The sequence below is a fragment of the Dicentrarchus labrax genome, unplaced genomic scaffold, assembly GCF_905237075.1.
Source record: "Dicentrarchus labrax unplaced genomic scaffold, dlabrax2021, whole genome shotgun sequence".
Classification (NCBI taxonomy): Eukaryota; Metazoa; Chordata; class Actinopteri; family Moronidae; genus Dicentrarchus; species Dicentrarchus labrax.
In genome coordinates this window covers 31,115,521-31,135,003 of record NW_026136704.1, presented here as the reverse complement: position 1 = coordinate 31,135,003, position 19,483 = coordinate 31,115,521, and the positions used below count along the sequence as shown (strand labels likewise).

The 19,483-nt window shown below is 42.4% G+C and overlaps 1 protein-coding gene across 13 annotated transcripts in view; it reads left to right on the top strand.

The window, feature by feature from the left end:
- Positions 1-19,483, top strand: part of LOC127363140 (uncharacterized) — a 74,340-nt gene that overhangs the window by 19,676 nt on the left and 35,181 nt on the right. For 4 of the 13 annotated variants that reach the window (XM_051399663.1, XM_051399661.1, XM_051399662.1 and 1 more), the window contains 9 exons: positions 371-534; positions 3,308-3,399; positions 4,191-4,276; positions 5,681-5,897; positions 6,092-6,207; positions 6,293-6,404; positions 7,666-7,867; positions 8,318-8,656; positions 10,469-11,701. The exons of 1 other annotated variant lie outside the window; for it this stretch is intronic. In XM_051399663.1, the coding sequence (XP_051255623.1) occupies positions 419-534; positions 3,308-3,399; positions 4,191-4,276; positions 5,681-5,897; positions 6,092-6,207; positions 6,293-6,404; positions 7,666-7,867; positions 8,318-8,656; positions 10,469-10,637 (1,449 nt within the window). In that variant the 5' untranslated portion in view covers positions 371-418 and the 3' untranslated portion in view covers positions 10,638-11,701. Of the gene's footprint in view, positions 1-370; positions 535-3,307; positions 3,400-4,190; positions 4,277-5,680; positions 5,898-6,091; positions 6,208-6,292; positions 6,405-7,665; positions 7,868-8,317; positions 8,657-10,468; positions 11,702-19,483 lie in introns of those variants that run through there. 8 more of the 13 variants (XR_007884666.1, XM_051399674.1, XM_051399672.1 and 5 more) reach the window with 8 other exon arrangements.

The following is a 19,483-nucleotide window of genomic DNA, read 5'->3' as shown; positions in this document are numbered from 1 at the left end:
TTTAGAGCGTGTCTAGTACATGTAAGAGTGAATCTGTAGCAACACATTTTCAAAGTGAATTGACAATACTGAATCACCATTATCACCATGCTACCTACTCTAAACCTATGCATGGGTGGGTTGTTTACTAGTCATATATGGTTAAATTTGGTAGGCACTGACTGCTGTTTTGCTATGCACTGTATTTGTTGGTTTGTTCTGTCCTTCACCTTCCTATTGTGTGATAAAATGAACACTGCAGTCCACTGCAGTTCTTACAGGGTTTATGATTTTAGGAAGGATACATGCACTTACTGAGGGTGTGTGAGCAGCAGCAGCTGAAACATCTGAGGGAAATGTTACGAATCACTCATTTCTTCTGCTTGTCCAGGTTTCTCCGTAGACGTGTGCGAGCAGAAAGGAGTGGAACTGAGGCAACATGTGTGCCATGTGCAGCAATCATCAGCAGCCGCTTCAGCTAAAGACTTTCAGACAGTTGATGTACTGCAGTACTGTCATCACCATCCTCTCTCTCATGCTGCTCTATACCTACAAGTGGGTGAAATTACTATTCTGACCTACCGTAGAAACTGTTGACAGTACAGGTTTTAATATGCAGAGCAGTTCAATTCACTACTCAATGTAAATTTGGTTTTAAACAAAGAACAGGCATTAATTCTGATGTTATTCATTAATATTCATTAGATGTGATGATGGTCTTTAGTGGAACCAAAATTTGTCAGATGATCGATGATCGTCTTTTGACCAGTTTTAATACATTCAAATGATTACATGGGGACACATGTCCACCAGAAGAGGAGGCGTTACCCATGACCACTGAGAAAGATCTGCTACATAAATATGATAAAAAACATTTTAGGGCAGTGTCCCTGATGCCAACCCACATGCAGAACAATCATAGCCGTCAGCTGTAAGTAGAAGGTTGTTACTTACTTTGATAGGAGCAGATTCAGTGCTATGACACAATAATGGCTTTGTGCTCTGACACATATAAACTAGTATCACAAATATCAATGTTATCAAGAGTAAAACCGGGGGACAGGGCAATATCTAGGGTGTATCCCTTTACACGTGTGGGGCTGCAAAATGTCTATAAAATCCGACAGGGCTATGGGATATAGAGCTGACATGCTTGGCATGGTCATGCTGGGGAAACCATCAATTCAGGATAAAAGCAATGAAGTTGATTCCCGATCAGTATTCCTGTTCCTTCCCTGTTTGGATGCGACCAAAGGGAGTCAAAATGACTAATAAAACCAATTCCAGTGGCAGTAGTAACATTTTTCTTCCATATGTGTAGACCAAAAAGACGGCTAAAATGCTCAGAGTTCCTGCTCAAAGTGGGAGTGACCAGACAGGACACAACTCCTTTCAGGCTTTCTACAGTTGAGGTCAGAGGCTCAAGTTCATACTGAAGCCTGATGGATTGCCTGGACATGACGTCATTTGTGCCAGCATGCACTATCACATGGTTGACAGAGGAATGGATGTCAACAAGAGCTTGAGTCTGTTCAATAAAATCATGTCTTCCCCCCAGAAAGACGTATGTATGTAATTGCACCAGGTAGCTTTATGAATCAGATGATAGAGTCTCCAACAATTTAAGGTTGATTGGGGTTTCATTTGTAAATCGGAAGCTTTGATCTCAGTTTCTGGCCAATCATTAGAGATCTAACTGAGTGCAGGTAAGTTGACTCATTAATTAATGAGAAGCTTGTGTGGGGGAAGACACAGCAACAGTAACAGGTGGCTGTGGTAGGAGAGAGGGAGAGGAGACCACTGGAGCTGAGACTGAGTGGAGCAGGTTGTCAGACTGAAGGAGTAACAGTTTGAACGTTTGTGCCCAAGTGGGCCTGATGTTCAGGTTGGTGAGCCTGTGGATGAGGTGAGGGTGGCAAGTTTAGATTAGATTAGATTCAACTTTATTGTCATTGCACAAAGTACTGCTTTTTGCACTTCTGGTCAGATGCCTAACTGCATTTCGTTTTCTTTGTACTTGTAAAGTGCAGAGTAATGTACATATGTGCAGGGATATAAAGAAAAGTATAGATATATATATATGAATATGCTAGCAAGATATATACAGTATGGACAGCATTAACAGAATGAATGGAGTGAAGTGAATAGAATACAAGCTGTATATACAGCAGGTAAAATAAGTATTGAACATGTCACCATTATTCTCAGTAAATATATTTCTAAAGATGCTATTGACATGAAATTTTCACCAGATGTCGGTAACAACCCATGCAGTCCACACATGCAAAATCAAACCGTAGATGTCCATAAATGAAGTTATGTGTAATAATGTGAAATGACGCAGGGAAAAAGTATTGAACACATGGCGAAAAGGAGGCGCAAAAAGGCATGGAAAGCCATGACACCAGCTGAAATCTATCAGTTATTAGAGAACAATCCTGCCACTTGTCAGTGCAAATTAATATCAGCTGATTCAGTCCCAACTGATGGCATATAAAAAGGTGTATCATCACCAAGGTGTCACACAAGAAACATCTCCTGATGGGTAAAACCAAAGTGCTCTCTCAAGACCTTTGCAACCTTATTGTTGCAAAACATACTGATGGCATTGGTTACAGAAGGATTTCTAAACTTCTGAATGTTCCACTGAGCACTGTTGGGGCCATAATCCAGAAGTGGAAAGAACATAATTTCTCCATAAACTGGCCATGACTAGGTGCTCCTTGCAAGATTTCTGACAGAGGAGTGATAAGAATTATCAGAAGAGTTGTCCAAGAGCCAAGGACCACTTGTGGAGAGCTTCAGGAAGACCTGGAATTAGCAGTACAATTGTTTCAAAGAAAACAATAAGTAATGCACTCAACCGCCATGGCCTGTATGCACACCCACCCTAAACTAAGGATGCCCAGGAGGCTGGACACGGTGAATTGACTTCAATGGGAGAAGCTGCTCTATTCGAGGCCGAGGGCTGCTGGCTGCACACAGGCTCGAGATGTGTCAGCCGTTTTTTTAAACGATGGAAACACACATTGATTTGCATTTTCTTTGCGGATTTTATGGAAGTTTGTTTTACATCTACACCACATGAAAACCAATTAAATATCACACTATTTACTGCTTTGGACAAGAGAATGTTACTTCGGGCACGAGACATTTTGTCACTGTAAACATGTATTGAATTCGCAGAAATGATTGATTATGATTTTGTTTCTAAATATGCTGAGTTGAATGCTCTCTTACCTTTTGAATTGTTCTTGGAACTTCAGTTCAAAATTCCTTGTCAAGTAAAATGTTGACATCAGCTAAATGATTTGCTGTGGATGGACAGGGTCGACAAGATCAAGTTCTACAAAGCAACCAGTGAGCCTCAGATCTTTGTGCAACCCACAGTGCCTCAACAATGTGGTCAAGGACAAATAGGTAAACTAATTGTTTTCTGAACGCTGCTTTTTAAGAAATGTAGAATAACATCTGTCCCAAAGAAATATTTCCTCTTCCTGTTCTTCTCAGCTGCTGTTTATTATTTAAATATCCTATTTCCTGTTCCTGAACTCCTCGTGATCATTCTTGATTCACCTTAATGCTATTATTGTCTTTCACTATTTCCATTTATTGAATCTACATTTCCTACTATATATTTACTTTTTTCACATTACACCCATCAGTACATTTCAAAATGAAATGAATGTTATGTGTTAATGTGTCTATTCCAATGTTTATCTTAATGTAGGATGTACAATGTACGGAAGCCCTGGGCCATATATTCATACATTTTATTTACTCCGTTTTTCCATGATAACGAGCTAATTTTCTCGAGATCTCGAGATAACGAAACTTTGTTTTCCCAAGCCAGCCGTTACTCCGATCTCTGTGGTCAAATCAGATGCACTTAAATTTTTTCATTCCATGGTTATACTCCCTTCTTTGAAAAAAAAAAGAAGTAGTCACACAACTGCAACTGGCAGGGTGGATGGATTTATAACAGGAAATTATTTTTCTTCCTTTCTGTCTCTCTGCGATAATGTTTTCACCAAGTTCATTTCTGAGATATAAGAAGTGTGTTTCCTACCTGTCTGATTGTCTGACTGTTCATGTGTCTTGCCCCATCTGATTTGCAGAGAAATAGGCAACTTAGTATCTTTTGTGGAAAGACAGACATTAATGTTAAGCACTTATGCACCAACTCGGTCTAACATTTTTCACTCATGCAGTTCCTCAGGGACAAAAGGTGGCAGTCAACAGGACAAAAACGCTGCTCATATCAGCTTATCAGGAGCACCGTACAGGCAGAAAGGAGGTCAGTGAAAAAAAGCAGGGCACCAACTCCGCCAAGTTTCACTCCCTGTTCCTGTGCTCAGTGAATGCAACATAAGGCTACGTCATGATGACCAAATACCTTCAGAACTAATGGCATTCCCATCAGCCTCAACTGTATTTTGTGGTTATTGCTAATTAAGAAATTAGAATGCTAATACACTGAACAACAAATAAAAAATAATACTAATACTAATACCTGTTTAACGTGTTAGCATGCTGATGTTGTCATTTAACTCAAAACACTCACAGAGCCGCTAGCATGACTGTAGCCTCTTAGTCTTGTTATCTTCTACACCTACAAAACCACACTAAATCCAGAAGCCCCATGGATCCATTGGCACTAAACCCCAGCAGTCACTGTATTTCACCGCAGTTTCCCTATGTTGTAGTGGAAGTAGTGAGTCATTTATGTAGTAAGACAAAAAGTAAGCCACCTGAAGTTGAGATGGTGGCAATGTGTTGCACATCTGACTTTTTGCAGCAGAGGTTGAATCCTGTCAGACTTTCAATTAATATTAATCTCTTTATGAACTATGATAATTTTTTAACCTTAACCAAGAATTATAGTTGACAGAAGTCAGTGCTGTGTGCAGGTCAGAGGTCTGTAGCGTTTATTTGATTAATATAATAGTTACAATAATCATATTTTCAATATAAACTTTATTTCACTAGTACAATAATTTGACTAATCGTCTTCCAGAGAAGGTTAATATAGTTCATTTGACAATAATACTACTGATACTGAAGATGCAGGGCATAGATCTGTGCTTTCTACTTAATTCATGTAATAATAACAATAATGATATTCCAAATCAACTTTTGTTGGCCCCCAATCTGATTAATATTGAGTATCTGCTGATCCAAATCCGATACTTTTCAAAAATAATAAAGTTACACAGTGCTTTAACCCTAACTTTACCAAGATTCATCTGCCATAAGCACAATCTTTTCTTAACCTCAAGTAGTTTTCATGTGCAGATATTGTAAAAAGCAAAAACGCTGACATTGAACGTAATCCCAGATTCTGAGGAAGCATCCAATATTGATGTGTTTGTCTGGCAATAGGCTTGTTTTTCTCTAAAGATTGTTTTTATTAAAAATAAAACTCACCAAAAACATCTTTGTCAGACTTTCTACAGTTCCAACAATGCCCCACTCTGGTTTGTTCGAAATAAATCCTTAATTCACAGATAAAAACTGCAGTTTCAGTTGCTGTACTCTGCTATAATATATTATACTCATATATAGTATGTAACCTTTAAAGTGTAACAAAATAAAACAATGAAATAGGTAAAAGAAAAACAACTATTTAAAAAAAGATTTTAAGTTTACCTACTCCCCTTAACCTTGTAATAACATCCTTAATTTTGTCTTCTGGTGTCAGGTTCGTGTTATTGCAGTGGTGCTGAGGAGTGAGACAGTAGCCTATCGCTGCCTCCTCTGTTGTCATGACCAACTGTACATCTCTGAAGGTGTCAGCAACATCCACACTGATCACTTTGGTTTTGCATATGGGACAGCAGACATCATGTGTCCTCTCCCCTCAGGCTGTGAGACTCCATCTTATATCACTGTGACCTCTGCTGCAGCAGACTCTGAAGGTAGTCACCCAATGTTTTAAGTAAATTTCACTCTCTGTAGTGTTTGATCCATAGACGTCAACAGACATTTGATATCTTTGCTGGTGATGACTTTATTCAGGTGTTTTTTTAAACTTTAAACTTTTTCTTCAAGAGTACAGTGCAGAAATGTGATTGTCAAAATGTATCTGTGGTTCTTTTCTGTGGTCACTTAGATAAACATGACAAAGAGTTTTTGGAAGTGAATAACCAGAAGGCCATAAATGACTCCTTTCCTTACAATTTCACCGTCTGCCTCTCCACCATGTTTGATTTCACCAACGTGCTGCAGGTAACTTCTGTTGTTTGACTGTCAGGCATTTTAGTGCTTACATGCCCCTGGAGTGTGTCAACTAAACACTTGTGTTGTATTGTAGCTGGTCCAGGGTTTGGAAATGCTGCAGTTACTGGGGGTGAACAGAGTTGTCATCTATAAGACCAGCAACAGCCCTGAAATAAAGCACGTACTGGACTACTACACACAAAAAGGTGGAGTATGGTGGAGGTGGAATATTCTGTGTGTGTGATTGCACTAGCAGCCACAGTAATTCAATTCAGTTCAATTCACTTTTATTTGTATAGCACCAATTCATAACAGAAGTTATCTCAGGACACTTTTCAAATAGAGCAGGTCTAGACCGAACTCTTTATATCATGATTTACAGAGACCCAACAGTACCACCATGAGCAAGACCTTGGCGACGGCAGCAGAAACCTAGGACAGATCCTGTTGCTCTAGGTGTGTGGTCGTCTGTCTCGACCAGTTGGGGAGAGGGAGAGGGAGAGGGAGAGGGAGGGAGAGGGAGAGGGAGAGAGAGAGGGAGAGGGAGAGAGAGAGGGAGAGAGAGAGGGGGAGAGAGAGAGGGAGAGAGAGAGGGAGAGAGAGAGAGAGAGAGAGAGAGAGAGAGAGAGAGAGATGCACAGCAACAACAGTATTGGTAATGGCAATCTAGCAGGACCATGGCAGGAGGCTCCACCAGGATCCATGAGAACCTGTGAGACGAGAAAGCACAAGAACTCTGGGGAAGAAGTGGAGTTAGTAACATGCATTAATGGGACATGAATGCAGAAAGAGAGCGGAAGAGAGGAGCTCAGTGCATCATGGGAAATCCCCCCATAGTCTAGGCCTATAGCAGCATAACTAAGGGATGGTTCAGGACTCACCTGATCCAGCCCTAACTATAAGCTTTATCAAAGAGGAATGTCTTAAGCCTACTCTTGAATGTGGTGAGGGTGTCTGCCTCCCGAACCACAACTGGAAGCTGGTTCCACAGGAGAGGAGCTTGGTAACTGAAGGCTCTGGCTCCTGTTCTACTTTTAGAGACTATAGGAACCACAAGTAGCCCAGCATTCAGAGAACGTAGTGTTATAGAGGGGTAATAGGGTACTATGAGTAGTGGTATTTTCTCCATCCATCCATTTTGAACAGTGTGTACAGACCTTTCCCCTGCATTGACTTCCTCCCATCTGCTCTCCTTGAGTAAATTCATGGGGAAAAAAGTATTCTTTCCCGAATTTCGAAGTTCGCTTCTTTACCCTTGGAAAGACACTGATCCCAATATCAACATGACTTAGGAAACAATGTATTCCCTGACAGAACTATGCTATCCAGTAACAAACAATTTAATTCTAATTACAGGCAATTTAATTCTGGCACATGAATGGTGGACTCCCCCACTAACAATTAAAACCGCCATATAATTACTATTTTATTACTTATTATAATCGATTTTTTCCAATGTCTCCTCAGGTTTAGTAGAGGTGATTCCTTGGTCTATGTCCAGATTTCTGAATGTATCTCGAGGCTGGCTGCCTGAACACGGTCCAGGTGACCTCCACTACTTCGGCCAGATTCCTGCTCTCAATGACTTTATTTACAGATACATGTACCAATCCAGATATGTGGCCCTGCAGGATATAGATGAGCTCATACTGCCCCAGTCAGTCAACAGGTAGCACTATCTTTATGAAATGAGGCAAATGCCTGGTATCAGATTAAGTTCCTTATCAAGTTGTTACAGTACACTGACAGTAGGAAATACAGTTTCAGATCAGTGTATTTATTACCCGTTTGTACACAATTAGTACCAGGGTGTGTTTAAAATGGTTCATATATTTTATCACTACTTGAGACCCAGTATATCTTTGTGAATTACCTTAGGATAATTTATAATATTTAAACAGCAGTTATTGATACTTTATATATCTTATATATATATATATTGTATATTTTATTGTCTATCTTTTTTTAAAATCTTTTTAGCATCAGTAAATGTCTTGTCTGGTGTGAAATTGAATGACATTTTAGTGTTAGGAATATGTCTTGTCTGTTGTGCCTGTGCACTTCTTATTGTGTTTTTTTACCAATGTATTTTTTTTGTTTTAAATTATTCTCTTACCAGTTGGTCGGAGCTGTTGCCTCTGCTGGAAAAGAAATATGGGGCTGACAAGTGTTACATGTTTGAGAATAATGTGTTCCCCAACACCATCACTCTGCCTCCTCCCACCTCCGAAACTCTGCCCCCGCAGAGCCGCTGCTGCCCCGGCTGGCAGAATGTATCCGGGGTGAACATTCTGGCTCACCTGTACCAGGAACCCATCATTAAAGAGACTCATTACAGCAACTTCAAGATAATTGTCAACCCCCGAGCTGTGTTCATCCCAACCGTCCACGGGCTGCTGCACTCACTGAACGGCTGCTCCTGGGTTGACAGGAATATAGCACGGATGTACCACACCAGGTAGACTGATGCTTGTGTACTCACTAATCAGAACTCCTCCACATCATTTGTTCAGGTTGCTGCAAGAAAGACAATCAATAAAACTTATCTTCTCCCTAAAATGTGTTTATCAAATAGACCCACCACTTTCGAGTCATTTAGCAAGTGTTTTCACAGTGTGCTTCTCTCATTACTGCATATGCCTTTAATTTGGGACCCTGCAAATAACAGGAAGAGAAAATGCAAAATAGGATTTACACCACCATAACAAGTAACCAGTGAGATGCAGCCTACTAGTTATACATAAATAAATAAACTTTTAGATGCAGTCGTTATTGAGTGAACACATGATTTTTTTGTATCAAATAAACAGAGAAAGGGAAGTTTTTGTCAAACATGAATTTTAACTTTCTGCAGTAATCGGATTCCTTAAACATTGTGAATATGGTAAATGGACTGTACTTGTAGCGCAACTAGATGCCACATTCGCCTTTTCACACACATTCACACAGTGATGGCAAAAGCCCATCGAACAGACACTAACTCATTCACATTCACACCGATCACACAGCATCTGGGGTAATTTAGGGTTCAGTATCTTGCTCAAGGATAGTTCAGGACGACCCGCTCTACTAAAACGCTTAATTTCTTACAGGAAATCATTGAAACAAGAGTGCCAATCTTTTGAGTTAATAGTTAACAATACAATGTCCCTTATACTACCAGTAGGCAATATGAGGAGGGATGCTATCATGTTAGCTAAATGACAGAAATCCTGCCTTCCTTTGGTCCTTTATCTGATGGAGGTTTGTGCAAGTATGGCCACGACCATGGCTCAGAAATATCAGTAGCCTAACAATAAAATTCCACCGGGCTTGGCTTTGTGACACCGTGAATCTGCACGTCATCATATCCCACGAGAGTGTTTCAGAAGCAGAGCATCTTGCCTGCCCAAAGTTGTTGACTTGTGTATTTTGTCTTTTCTTTTCTTGATATTAGTGCTTCTACCAAGACTGAATTCTGGTCTGGTGCCACAGGTCTTGAGGTTATGTTGATGTTGTGTGAAAGTCAATTTATTTTGAAAATTGACCGGATTCTCTATGTTGTTTCTGTGCCTGACTTTCTGCCAATGTGATCTGCTCTATGCTGCTTTACGCAACTGGGTAGTGGCATCCATCAAAAGTAGACCAGTGTATTCTCCATGAACACTGTATAGAATGCGAGCAATCCGCTTTGCCGGCCACAGTGCAGCCAGAAAGTGTTGCAAACGCACCCAGTGGATTTTGGCCACAACTGTGCTGTGTGTTGATAAATCCATGCCGCTGTCCGTGGTGCTGAAGTTGCAGCAGACAGATTTGTAATTGTGCCACCCTTCTTTCAGTTTCCTCTTGGATCAAATATTATGATAGATAATATTCTCTGTACTATATACTTATTCATCTGAGAAAGCTAACACAGGTTAATCTCTGGTTGTCACCATCAGCAGAAACTAAACCATAGGATTACACAGAATTGCAGTATATGAATAGAGAATAAAGTTGAGTTTCCTTTTTTATCCACTTCAGGAAGAAAAATCCTCCGACTGAACCAAACATTCTGTTGCATTCACCACTAAACTGAAAACTACAGATTATACTTTATTACAATCTGATAAAAACAGTTTAAATCAGTTCTCTTTTAGATTTGTGATCTTGGATTAAAGTGGCGTGTAATATTCAATACAGCTGAGTGTCGCCTCAAATGCAAATTTACTAAAACCAACAGTTACTCTCCAACTCTTTCCAAACAGCTACGTTTGTGCATCACATCTCTTTCCTCTTTCTGTCTGTGCAGAGCTCCAAAACAACCCAATCTGACACCAGACCAGCTGATTTATGATGGCCGACTGCTGAGCTACAGTGCCCAGCTCACATTGACTGTCAATACTGTGCTCATGGAGAGTGGACATCTACCAGAGGATTGTGTGTGTGTGTGTGTGCTAGAACAAGAAGCCAAGTTGTAACAGGAATATGCAGACATCTTTTTTAACGTCTTTTAAATAAATATATGTTTTAAGGATATTTGCCTTTATTGACAGGACAGCTCAGGATAGACAGGAAAGGGGGAGAGAAAGAGAGGAGATGACATCCAGCAAACAGCCACAGGTTGGACTCAAACCCCAGCTCTACCAGGGGAGCTACAAGGACGCTGCTGCAAAGGTGTTTAAAGACACATATAATTGAATTGACACTGCTAAAGTGTGAAACCGGTGAAATGCATCGTTTCCTGACTAAAATGACTGAGTTTGAATATTGTTGGAAACATTTGGGATAATGGAAGTACACAACTCAACATAATATATAATCAATGAGCCACACTAGTTTATTTTGACTCAATCACACATACACTGTCCTGCTGTACGAATACTCGCTAGAGCACCAAATGTGGATTAATCCGCCACAGAAAATAGTCCCTAATGAGTGCATTGCAAATTTCTTCCCCTTTGAGTTCAAAGAGCTGCATTTCCTGTTTGTATCATTATTTCCTTGTTTGGGTTATTTTTTCCATACTGTATAATTCATTTTCTTTTGTGATTGATTTAGGATTAATTTAATTTACTTTTTAGAGTTGAGCCTTGATATGAAGGACGATCACAGTTCTGTATCAGTTACTGTTCAGTAAATGAATGAATCTGTTGAGGAGCAGGTCTTCTAATGTTTGCAGACAATAAAACACCTCTGGCAGCTTCAGTTTCTAAACAGTTGACAGAATATTTTGTATCTATGCTAGCACTGTTCAGATAAAAACAATGGTACATTAGAATTGCACCAACTTACCAAGAGAAGGCTACATTAACTAAATATAGATGACAAGCCATTGCACTGATGTTCACTGTCGTATATGTTTCTGTGGAATACCTTAAAATGTGAGAAACGTGAAGAAACTGTTCACAAAAGACAGAAGGAAATATTAACTTGAAACTGTTGCTGCCTTTTTACACATTTGTTCATTAAGTTATTGTGTAATGTCATTGTCTGAAGAAAATCCTACTGTATTTGTAATAAAGGTTTGGGACTGGATGACAAATACGTTTCAAGCTGTGCTTTTTCAAATAAATACAATTTCATTTGACAGACATTGAACTTATTTATATTTGAAGTCTTACTGTGTTATCACGTCTTACTTTTTTCCTCTGTGTGTCCACTGGAGGGCAACAAACATTCATGATTCCACATGAGCATCAAGGCAGTTAGGACAACTTGATCTCCAGACCAGGAAACTGTTCATTTAGTTTTTCATCAATAATTATGTTATTTGTAATAAACACATTAGTAAGGAATATATTGATATTGATAAAAATTATAATAATGATAATTATACTGACATTAATCACAAATATGTTGTAGTTGTTGCAGTACCACAATGTGACCAGTGGCTGGTGCTGAACATCCATTCATTCACACCTCATTCTGTTTTGTATAGATCTACTAATTCTTAGACAGACAGAGCAAACTGTTTTAAATGAGGAAGGATTGTAGTGGGAGCGCTGGGTGTCAGGTGTGACTGTGTGGCAAATAGTTTTAGGTAGGAGGCCCCAGTTTCCAGCCCAAGCTTCCCCAGATATGCATTCCCTTTTCCCAGATTTACAATACTTTTTTTTTTCCTTATTAAAACCCTGTTTCCTGGAGCACATGCATTTGGACTGGTTGTTGGATGAAAATAACAGGATAATGCAGTGCACATAAAACAGGGTGTAACTGTCCTAGCCACTACAAACAAAACTTTTCTGTATTTGACATTTGAAAATCATATGTTGATTTTGTACCTATTGAATTCTAACTAGTAAAAAACTAGTAAAACCTGAGTTTTAATTTGTAGTCAGCTTGTTTAATCTTTGTGTACAAGACACCAATTGTAAATTTCAATTCAACTTTGTCCAATTTCTGTTTCAATGATGTAAGCTCAATTTGTAATGGCTAATCGCTGATTTACTGTTAAGCTTCCATCCAAAACCTCATATACTGCACAGCTCAAAGTATGGATATGTATGAATTTCACACTCTAATATATTGTGTGGTCTATAAGTGCACCACTTATAGTTGATTAACTCACAGATTGCAAGTAAATAATATCCAATAGAAATAGCTGTTGCAAATAATAACCAAAACTATACAAACACAAACAGACCCAAGTTGTAATAAACCAGAATTAGTCTTGAGTTTAGCCTTAGGCTCCAGCTTTTCCCCTGCTTCTCATTAGCTTGGTGAAATTTCACTTCTCTTCATAGGTGACAGAAAAACACTGCAATAAAAACCGAGGAATAAACACAAGGAACAAGTGCTTCCACAAACACAAGGGGGTATCCGTTTTGACATGTATCCGTATTTTTTTAAGACAAGTTAAAAATATTAGCTGGAATGAGTATCAAGGGAGGAATAACTGCCACATCCCTGACGCACACCAAGCAATAACGCTTCCATTTGATGTGTGTGAGACCGACTTCCTCTGGCTGAGAGCAGTCTTCCTGCTTCAAGACAAAAAGCAGTGACTGCCTTTTACTTTCCAAGCTGATTGAGGAAGAGGAAGAGGCAGAGCAGCCATTCATTCATAATTCATAACCATCAAAAACATTAACAGAACGGACACGATGCACACAAACAGTAGGCAGAAAGTCAATGTGTTCTCCTCATGTCACTGAAAGGCTCTGCATATGAATGAATGTCGTGTTTGCACTACAGTACTTTAAAAACATGGCAACACAGTCCACTGAACAATTTGCATGTGATACAACATCTCAGTATATCGCCAGTTTTACCAAAGTGTCCATGTGAGCCGTGCTAAGGGTGGATAAATTAAAACACAAGTGCCGACAACGCCACCTAGGTTTAACTGAGGCCTAGGACCTCTTAGGATCACCAAATTAAAGTTAGGGTAAACAGGTTCTTTTATGTCGGGGAGAGCAGTAAACAGTGTTATTTTTAAAACAATGAGTACAGCCAGTGGAACACAGTTGAACACAATTTATTTTAAAATAAGTAAAAACAACTAAAAGCTCTACCTTCAAATAAACTAAACAAAGAACACAAACAACTAAAACCCAGCTAAAATAATGTGGCACGGATGGAGTGGGAGGTCAACAACGGCAGTCGCGGGTCTCTGGTGGCGACCACCTGCTCTTCACCTGGCTCCGCTCTTCGGCAGCCTGTCGAGGGAAACTCAGGGCCAGTCAATGTCCTTTAACAAGGCACAACTTTATATATTACACACTACACAAACACCGGTCTGAAACGGGACTTACGCGGGAGGGAGAAGTTTTACCTTCTCCCAATTATAGCCGCTAACGGTCGGTGTTTGCTCCGGTGTCTCTTCAGACCTCTTCCAGTGCGATGATCTGCTCTGTCTCTCTGTCTGCTTCCTGCTGTCCGGCCCGTTGTGACCTCCGTGTCCTCCCTCGTGCCCTCTGTGTCCTCCCTCGTGCCCCCGGGTATCTTCCATAGTGTCCTTTTTATCCAAGAACAGTCACTCCCCTCTCTGGGTGCCAGGTGTAAGTCCTTATGCTTGATTAAGGTATGTCTCCGGTGGGGAAGTAAAACCAACGTAACACAAACACACTTCAAAATAAAAGCATGCAATAATAAATAAGACAAAAACACAGCAAATTCAAAGTAAAAAGCATGCTTAAATAAAATCAAACTTCCCCCCGTGACATCTCCCCACACTTTAAAGTTAGCAGTCCCTGCAACATGTTATGAGTCTCTATAACGGACTGGAGTTTGTCCAAAGTTTACCCTGGTGGAGCATCGTAGGGCACCCTCAGGTTCCACATTCACAGGCGGTATGGCTACCGGTGCTGGAAGGAACCCGTAGATCATGGGCTGGATGGGTCCCTGCATCTGGACAACCGGCTCAGTGGTTGGTAGCGGGACTTCGGTTGGGGGTACTGTACACACCTTAAGTGAGTTCCTATGGATATTTTGTATTCTGCCACCCTTCTCTGGCTGAATCTTGTACACAACCCCTGTATCCCCCACCTGCTCCAACACCACCCATGGCTCTGGGTCCCACCAAGTACACAACTTTCCTGCCCCTCGTCTGTTCCTATCTCGCACCCACACCCTTTCCCCCGGTAAAAGTGGTAACGCTTTGGCCCTCTTGTCATAGTGCTGCTTGTTCTGGGTGGCTGCACTTCTCTATTCTTTGTTTAGCCAGGCTATAAGCTAAGGACAGTTTCTGCTGGTGGTCTTGTACCCACCCACCTACATCGTGCCTCATCTGTTGGGGACCTACACCTAATCCTACATCAACAGGAAGTCGCAGGTGTCGCCCAAACATGAGGAAGGAAGGGGTATACCCAGTCGCACTGTGTGTGGTGTTATTATAGGCGTGTGTCAGTTCGGGCAGATAGTCGGGCCAGTGAAATTGCTTAGACGTCTCTAAAGAGCGGAGCATATTTAACAAGGTCTGATTAAAACGCTCTGCACTGCCATTTCCTGCGGGATGGTAGGGAGTTGTGCGGCTTTTAGTTATACCATAGGTATCACAAAATTGTTTCATAAGTGCAGATTCGAAATTAGGTCCCTGGTCAGAATGGAAACGGGCGGGGCAACCAAATGGTTGGATCACATGGGTCCACAGGGCCTTTACTGTAGTCTGAGCTGTTTGATCTCGAGTGGGAATAGCCCAAGAAAAACGGGTAAACAGATCAGTAGCAACAAGAATGTTCTGGTAGGTGTCTGTGGGCCGACCTAAGGACAAAAAGTCCAACCCCACCACTTCTAAGGGGTAGGATACTGTGAATGGATTTAGGGGGGGCCTTAGGCTCCACCCTATCTCGCTGCAGGTTACAGGCAACACAACCCTGCTGCAACTGACGTACCTCCCTCTCCATATCAGGCCAATAGAACCGCTGACGGATCCGGTTTAGGGGTTCTCTCCACACCAGCATGGGCAGCGGCTTCATGGATCCTCTTCCAAACTTCTTGGCTCCTAGATTCTGGACACACAATCTGGAAACACACTTCGTGTGTGTGCGGGTCAATCATTTTACGACACAGTATTTTGCTTTTAACCTGAAGTTTTCGCTTTTGTTGCAACAGTCTCTGGGCTCTAAGGGACAATGTCAGGCGCTCTGGTCTCGTCGGTATCATTTGGGTTTCCACATACCTCTTAATGATTTGAAGGTCCGCATCACCAGCTTGTGCCTCCTCCCACTCTCTGCCTGTCCACTCCTCTTCACCTCCCTCAGGGGTCAGTTCAATGGCTGCCGTGACTGGAACGGTTTCCAGCTCAAGGTTTTCACATGAGGCATCTGCAGTCAGTGGGTTAATTGGGAACCGAGACAGGGCATCTGCATTTACATTACTTTTACCTGAGCGGTACTTGATGTCATAATCGAAGGAGGCAAGCTGTGCGACCCAGCGCTGTTCCACGGCACCCAGGCGAGCTGTCTGTAAGTGGGCCACAGGGTTATTGTCAGTGTACACCGTGAATCGGGCTCCAGTCAGATAGTCTTTAAATTTCTCGGTTACTGCCCACTTAAGAGCCAGGAGCTCTAATTTGAAAGAGCTATAATTTGCATCATTCCGCTCTGTTGGGTGTAGGCTGCGACTGGCATAGGCTATCACTCGTTCTCGCCCTTGTTGGACCTGGGCCAAGACTGCTCCCAAACCATGATTACTGGCATCTGTGTAAACGAGGAATGGCAGGGAGTAATCAGCATATGCCAAAACAGGTGTTTGTGTTAAAGCTGCTTTCAGGTGATCAAAGGATGTCTGGCACTCTGAGGACCACTGTACCTTTCGGATTTGCGACTTTTTATCAGCAGGGATGCCTGTCAGCAGTTGGTTGAGGGGGCGTGCAATCTTTGCAAAGCCAGAAACGAAGCGTCTGTAATAGCCAGCTAAGCCAAGGAAGGCTCGTACCTGTCTTACAGTGGTGGGGATGGGCCAGTCTTTTACGGCTGAGATTTTGTCTGGATCAGGACTCACCCCTTTTTGGTCCACCACATGGCCCAGGAATTTCACTTCCTTCTGCAGGAGTTTGCACTTATCCAGGCGCAGTTTCAAGCCATGCCGCCACAGTTTGTTAAACACCTCGTCTAGCTGCTGTAGATGGGAGGAAAAGTCAGGTGAATAAATGATAATGTCATCCAAATAAACCAGTAAGGATTCTGACAATTGGCCATTTAAACATTGTTGCATCAGACGTTGGAAGGTAGCTGGCGCATTGCACAGGCCGAAGGGCATACGCTCAAATTCATACAGCCCCAGCGGTGTGGTGAAGGCGGTCTTCTCCTGGTCTTGGGTGTCCATCTCAACTTGCCAATAGCCACTGGCTAAGTCAAGAGTAGAAAACCATTCTGCTCTGGTCAGACTGGTCAAGGTTTCTTCAATCCTGGGCAGGGAAAATGCATCTTTATGAGTTATTGCATTTAACTTCCTGTAATCCACACAGAATCTCCAACTGCCATCTTTTTTTCTCACCAGTACTATGGGTGCCGCCCATGGGCTACAGCTCTCTTTAATGACACCTTGCTCCAGCATACCTGAGAGTAGGGATTTCATCTCTTTATACATGGCAGGGGGAAGAGGTCGATGTCGTTCTCGGATAGGTGGTGCATCACCAGTATGGATGCGATGTTGTACCAGGTCTGTACGTCCGAAGTCCTCATTGTGCTGTGCAAACACCTTCTGCCATTTCAGCAGCAGGGCGCGCAGCTCCTCCTGTTGCTGCTCAGACAGATCAGGCCTGTTGGAGAGTTCACTCACCCCTATCGGCAGCTTCTGGCCCTCCTCGTCAACTGCAGCATTTACCAGTGTCACTCCAACAACACAATCACCTTCAAGGGACAGGTTAAGGTCGCAGGCTCCATGTACATCCGCTTCATCCACCCGGGACAGTTTGCCAAGCTTCTGGTACCGATCTAGCATCAAACAGTAGGGGTGTGGGTTAAAAACTCTCACAGGGACTCTGCCATTTCTTATCACTGCTAGGGTCCTGGCCACCCTCACACTGCAAGTCTCAGGCAGCGCTTCAATTAGGGCACAGTAATCTTTTCCCCCAGGCTCATCCGAGCCCGACCCCACACCAGTACTTCACTCTTTGGGGGAATTTTGATGACCCGTCGGCTGGCTGGCCGCACGTACCCCAACATCCCGTCCTCTGTCATGGTAGCCTCAATGTGTCTGCATGTAGCAAATGCATCCCTCCAAACCCGCTGTCTCTGTAACGTCTGTGGGGGGGGAACAGACCCTCTGGGACATTTAAAAAAAACAGTCCAACAAGCAGTAACAACATTCATTCCAATGATGAGTGGGTGTGTACAGTGTTCATCCTTCACAATCACAATTCCTCTTCCAGGTATCTTAGCACCCTCTAGCTCCAGATCTAATACGGCATAGCTCGTATAAGGGATCTCCAGGCCATTTGCGGCCTGTAACTTAAAAACTATAGGAGCCTTTCCAAGCTTAGCTTGGGTAAAATGTTGCTCAAAGAGGCTTTGCTGCATTAAGGTGACCTGGGACCCCGTGTCTAATAGCCCCGACAGTGTAACTCCTTCAATGTTTACGTCTATAGTTGGACACCTTCCAATAAATGCTTCAGTGGGCCCGTTTTCTTCTGTTGTACTTTCAACCCCTGCCCCTCGGACCTCAGCAGCAGGGAAAGCTAGTTTAAAGCCTGCCGAGCAGTAGTTGGCCTCCTACAAAATCTAGCTATGTGGCCGGCTTGTCTGCATTGGCGGCAAATGGGCCTACCTTGCTCATCCCAGGTGTTCGTCTGGGAAACTGATCGTTGTCGCTCCCTATAGGGCTGTATTAGGGGCTGTGGTGCAATAACAGCTGGTTGAAGGAGCGGTTTAATCTCTCGCAACAGTTCCTGGGTCAGTCCGGTCATCTGAGATTTCACGTCTTCCATGATCTCTCTTTTCAGGGTCTCTCTCCAGCTGGTGTCCTGTGATGGAGGAGGCACATTTGGTTTATACACAGAAGCACAGATTACCTGCGGTTGGGGGTTCCCATGTTCTGTATCAAGCAGCAGCGCCTCCTGTCTGATTGCAGAAAAAGTTTCATCAGGGTTACGGCGGGCATAGACCTTCAGGGCCTGAGCCAGGGAACTTTCACGCAGCCCCAACAGCAGCTGGTCTCGCAGGACTGTGTCAGGGGGAGTTCCATCAGGGTCATGTTGCCGCAACCTGCAATACAGCTCTCTTAGTCTTAGAATGAATGAGGGCACAGTCTCGTCTGGTCTTTGGACACAACTAAAAAACTGAGACCTTAACACTGGGGCGGGGGTTCTGTCTCCATATAGAGAGTCCAAATACAGAAAGATTTTGCGTACTCTATCCCTTTCGTCATCCTCTAAAACACTGACCTGCCGTTTGGCTTCCCCAGCTAACGCACCCAACACAATGTCAATTTTTCTGGCCTCTGCTAGCTCTTGCGCTCCAAGTAAGCCCTGTATTTGCTCCTTCCAGTCATGATATTTCAGGTCACAATTTGGTCCTTTAAACTTTGGCAGCCAAGGGGCACCAGGATATACAGGCATCATCATATTCACTGTTTTAAAATACACCACACTGCTCTCTGTACCCGATCCTGCCGACAACGCCAAAATGTGAGCCGTGCTAAGGGTGGATAAATTAAAACACAAGTGCCGACAACGCCACCTAGGTTTAACTGAGGCCTAGGACCTCTTAGGATCACCAAATTAAAGTTAGGGTAAACAGGTTCTTTTATGTCGGGGAGAGCAGTAAACAGTGTTATTTTTAAAACAATGAGTACAGCCAGTGGAACACAGTTGAACACAATTTATTTTAAAATAAGTAAAAACAACTAAAAAGCTCTACCTTCAAATAAACTAAACAAAGAA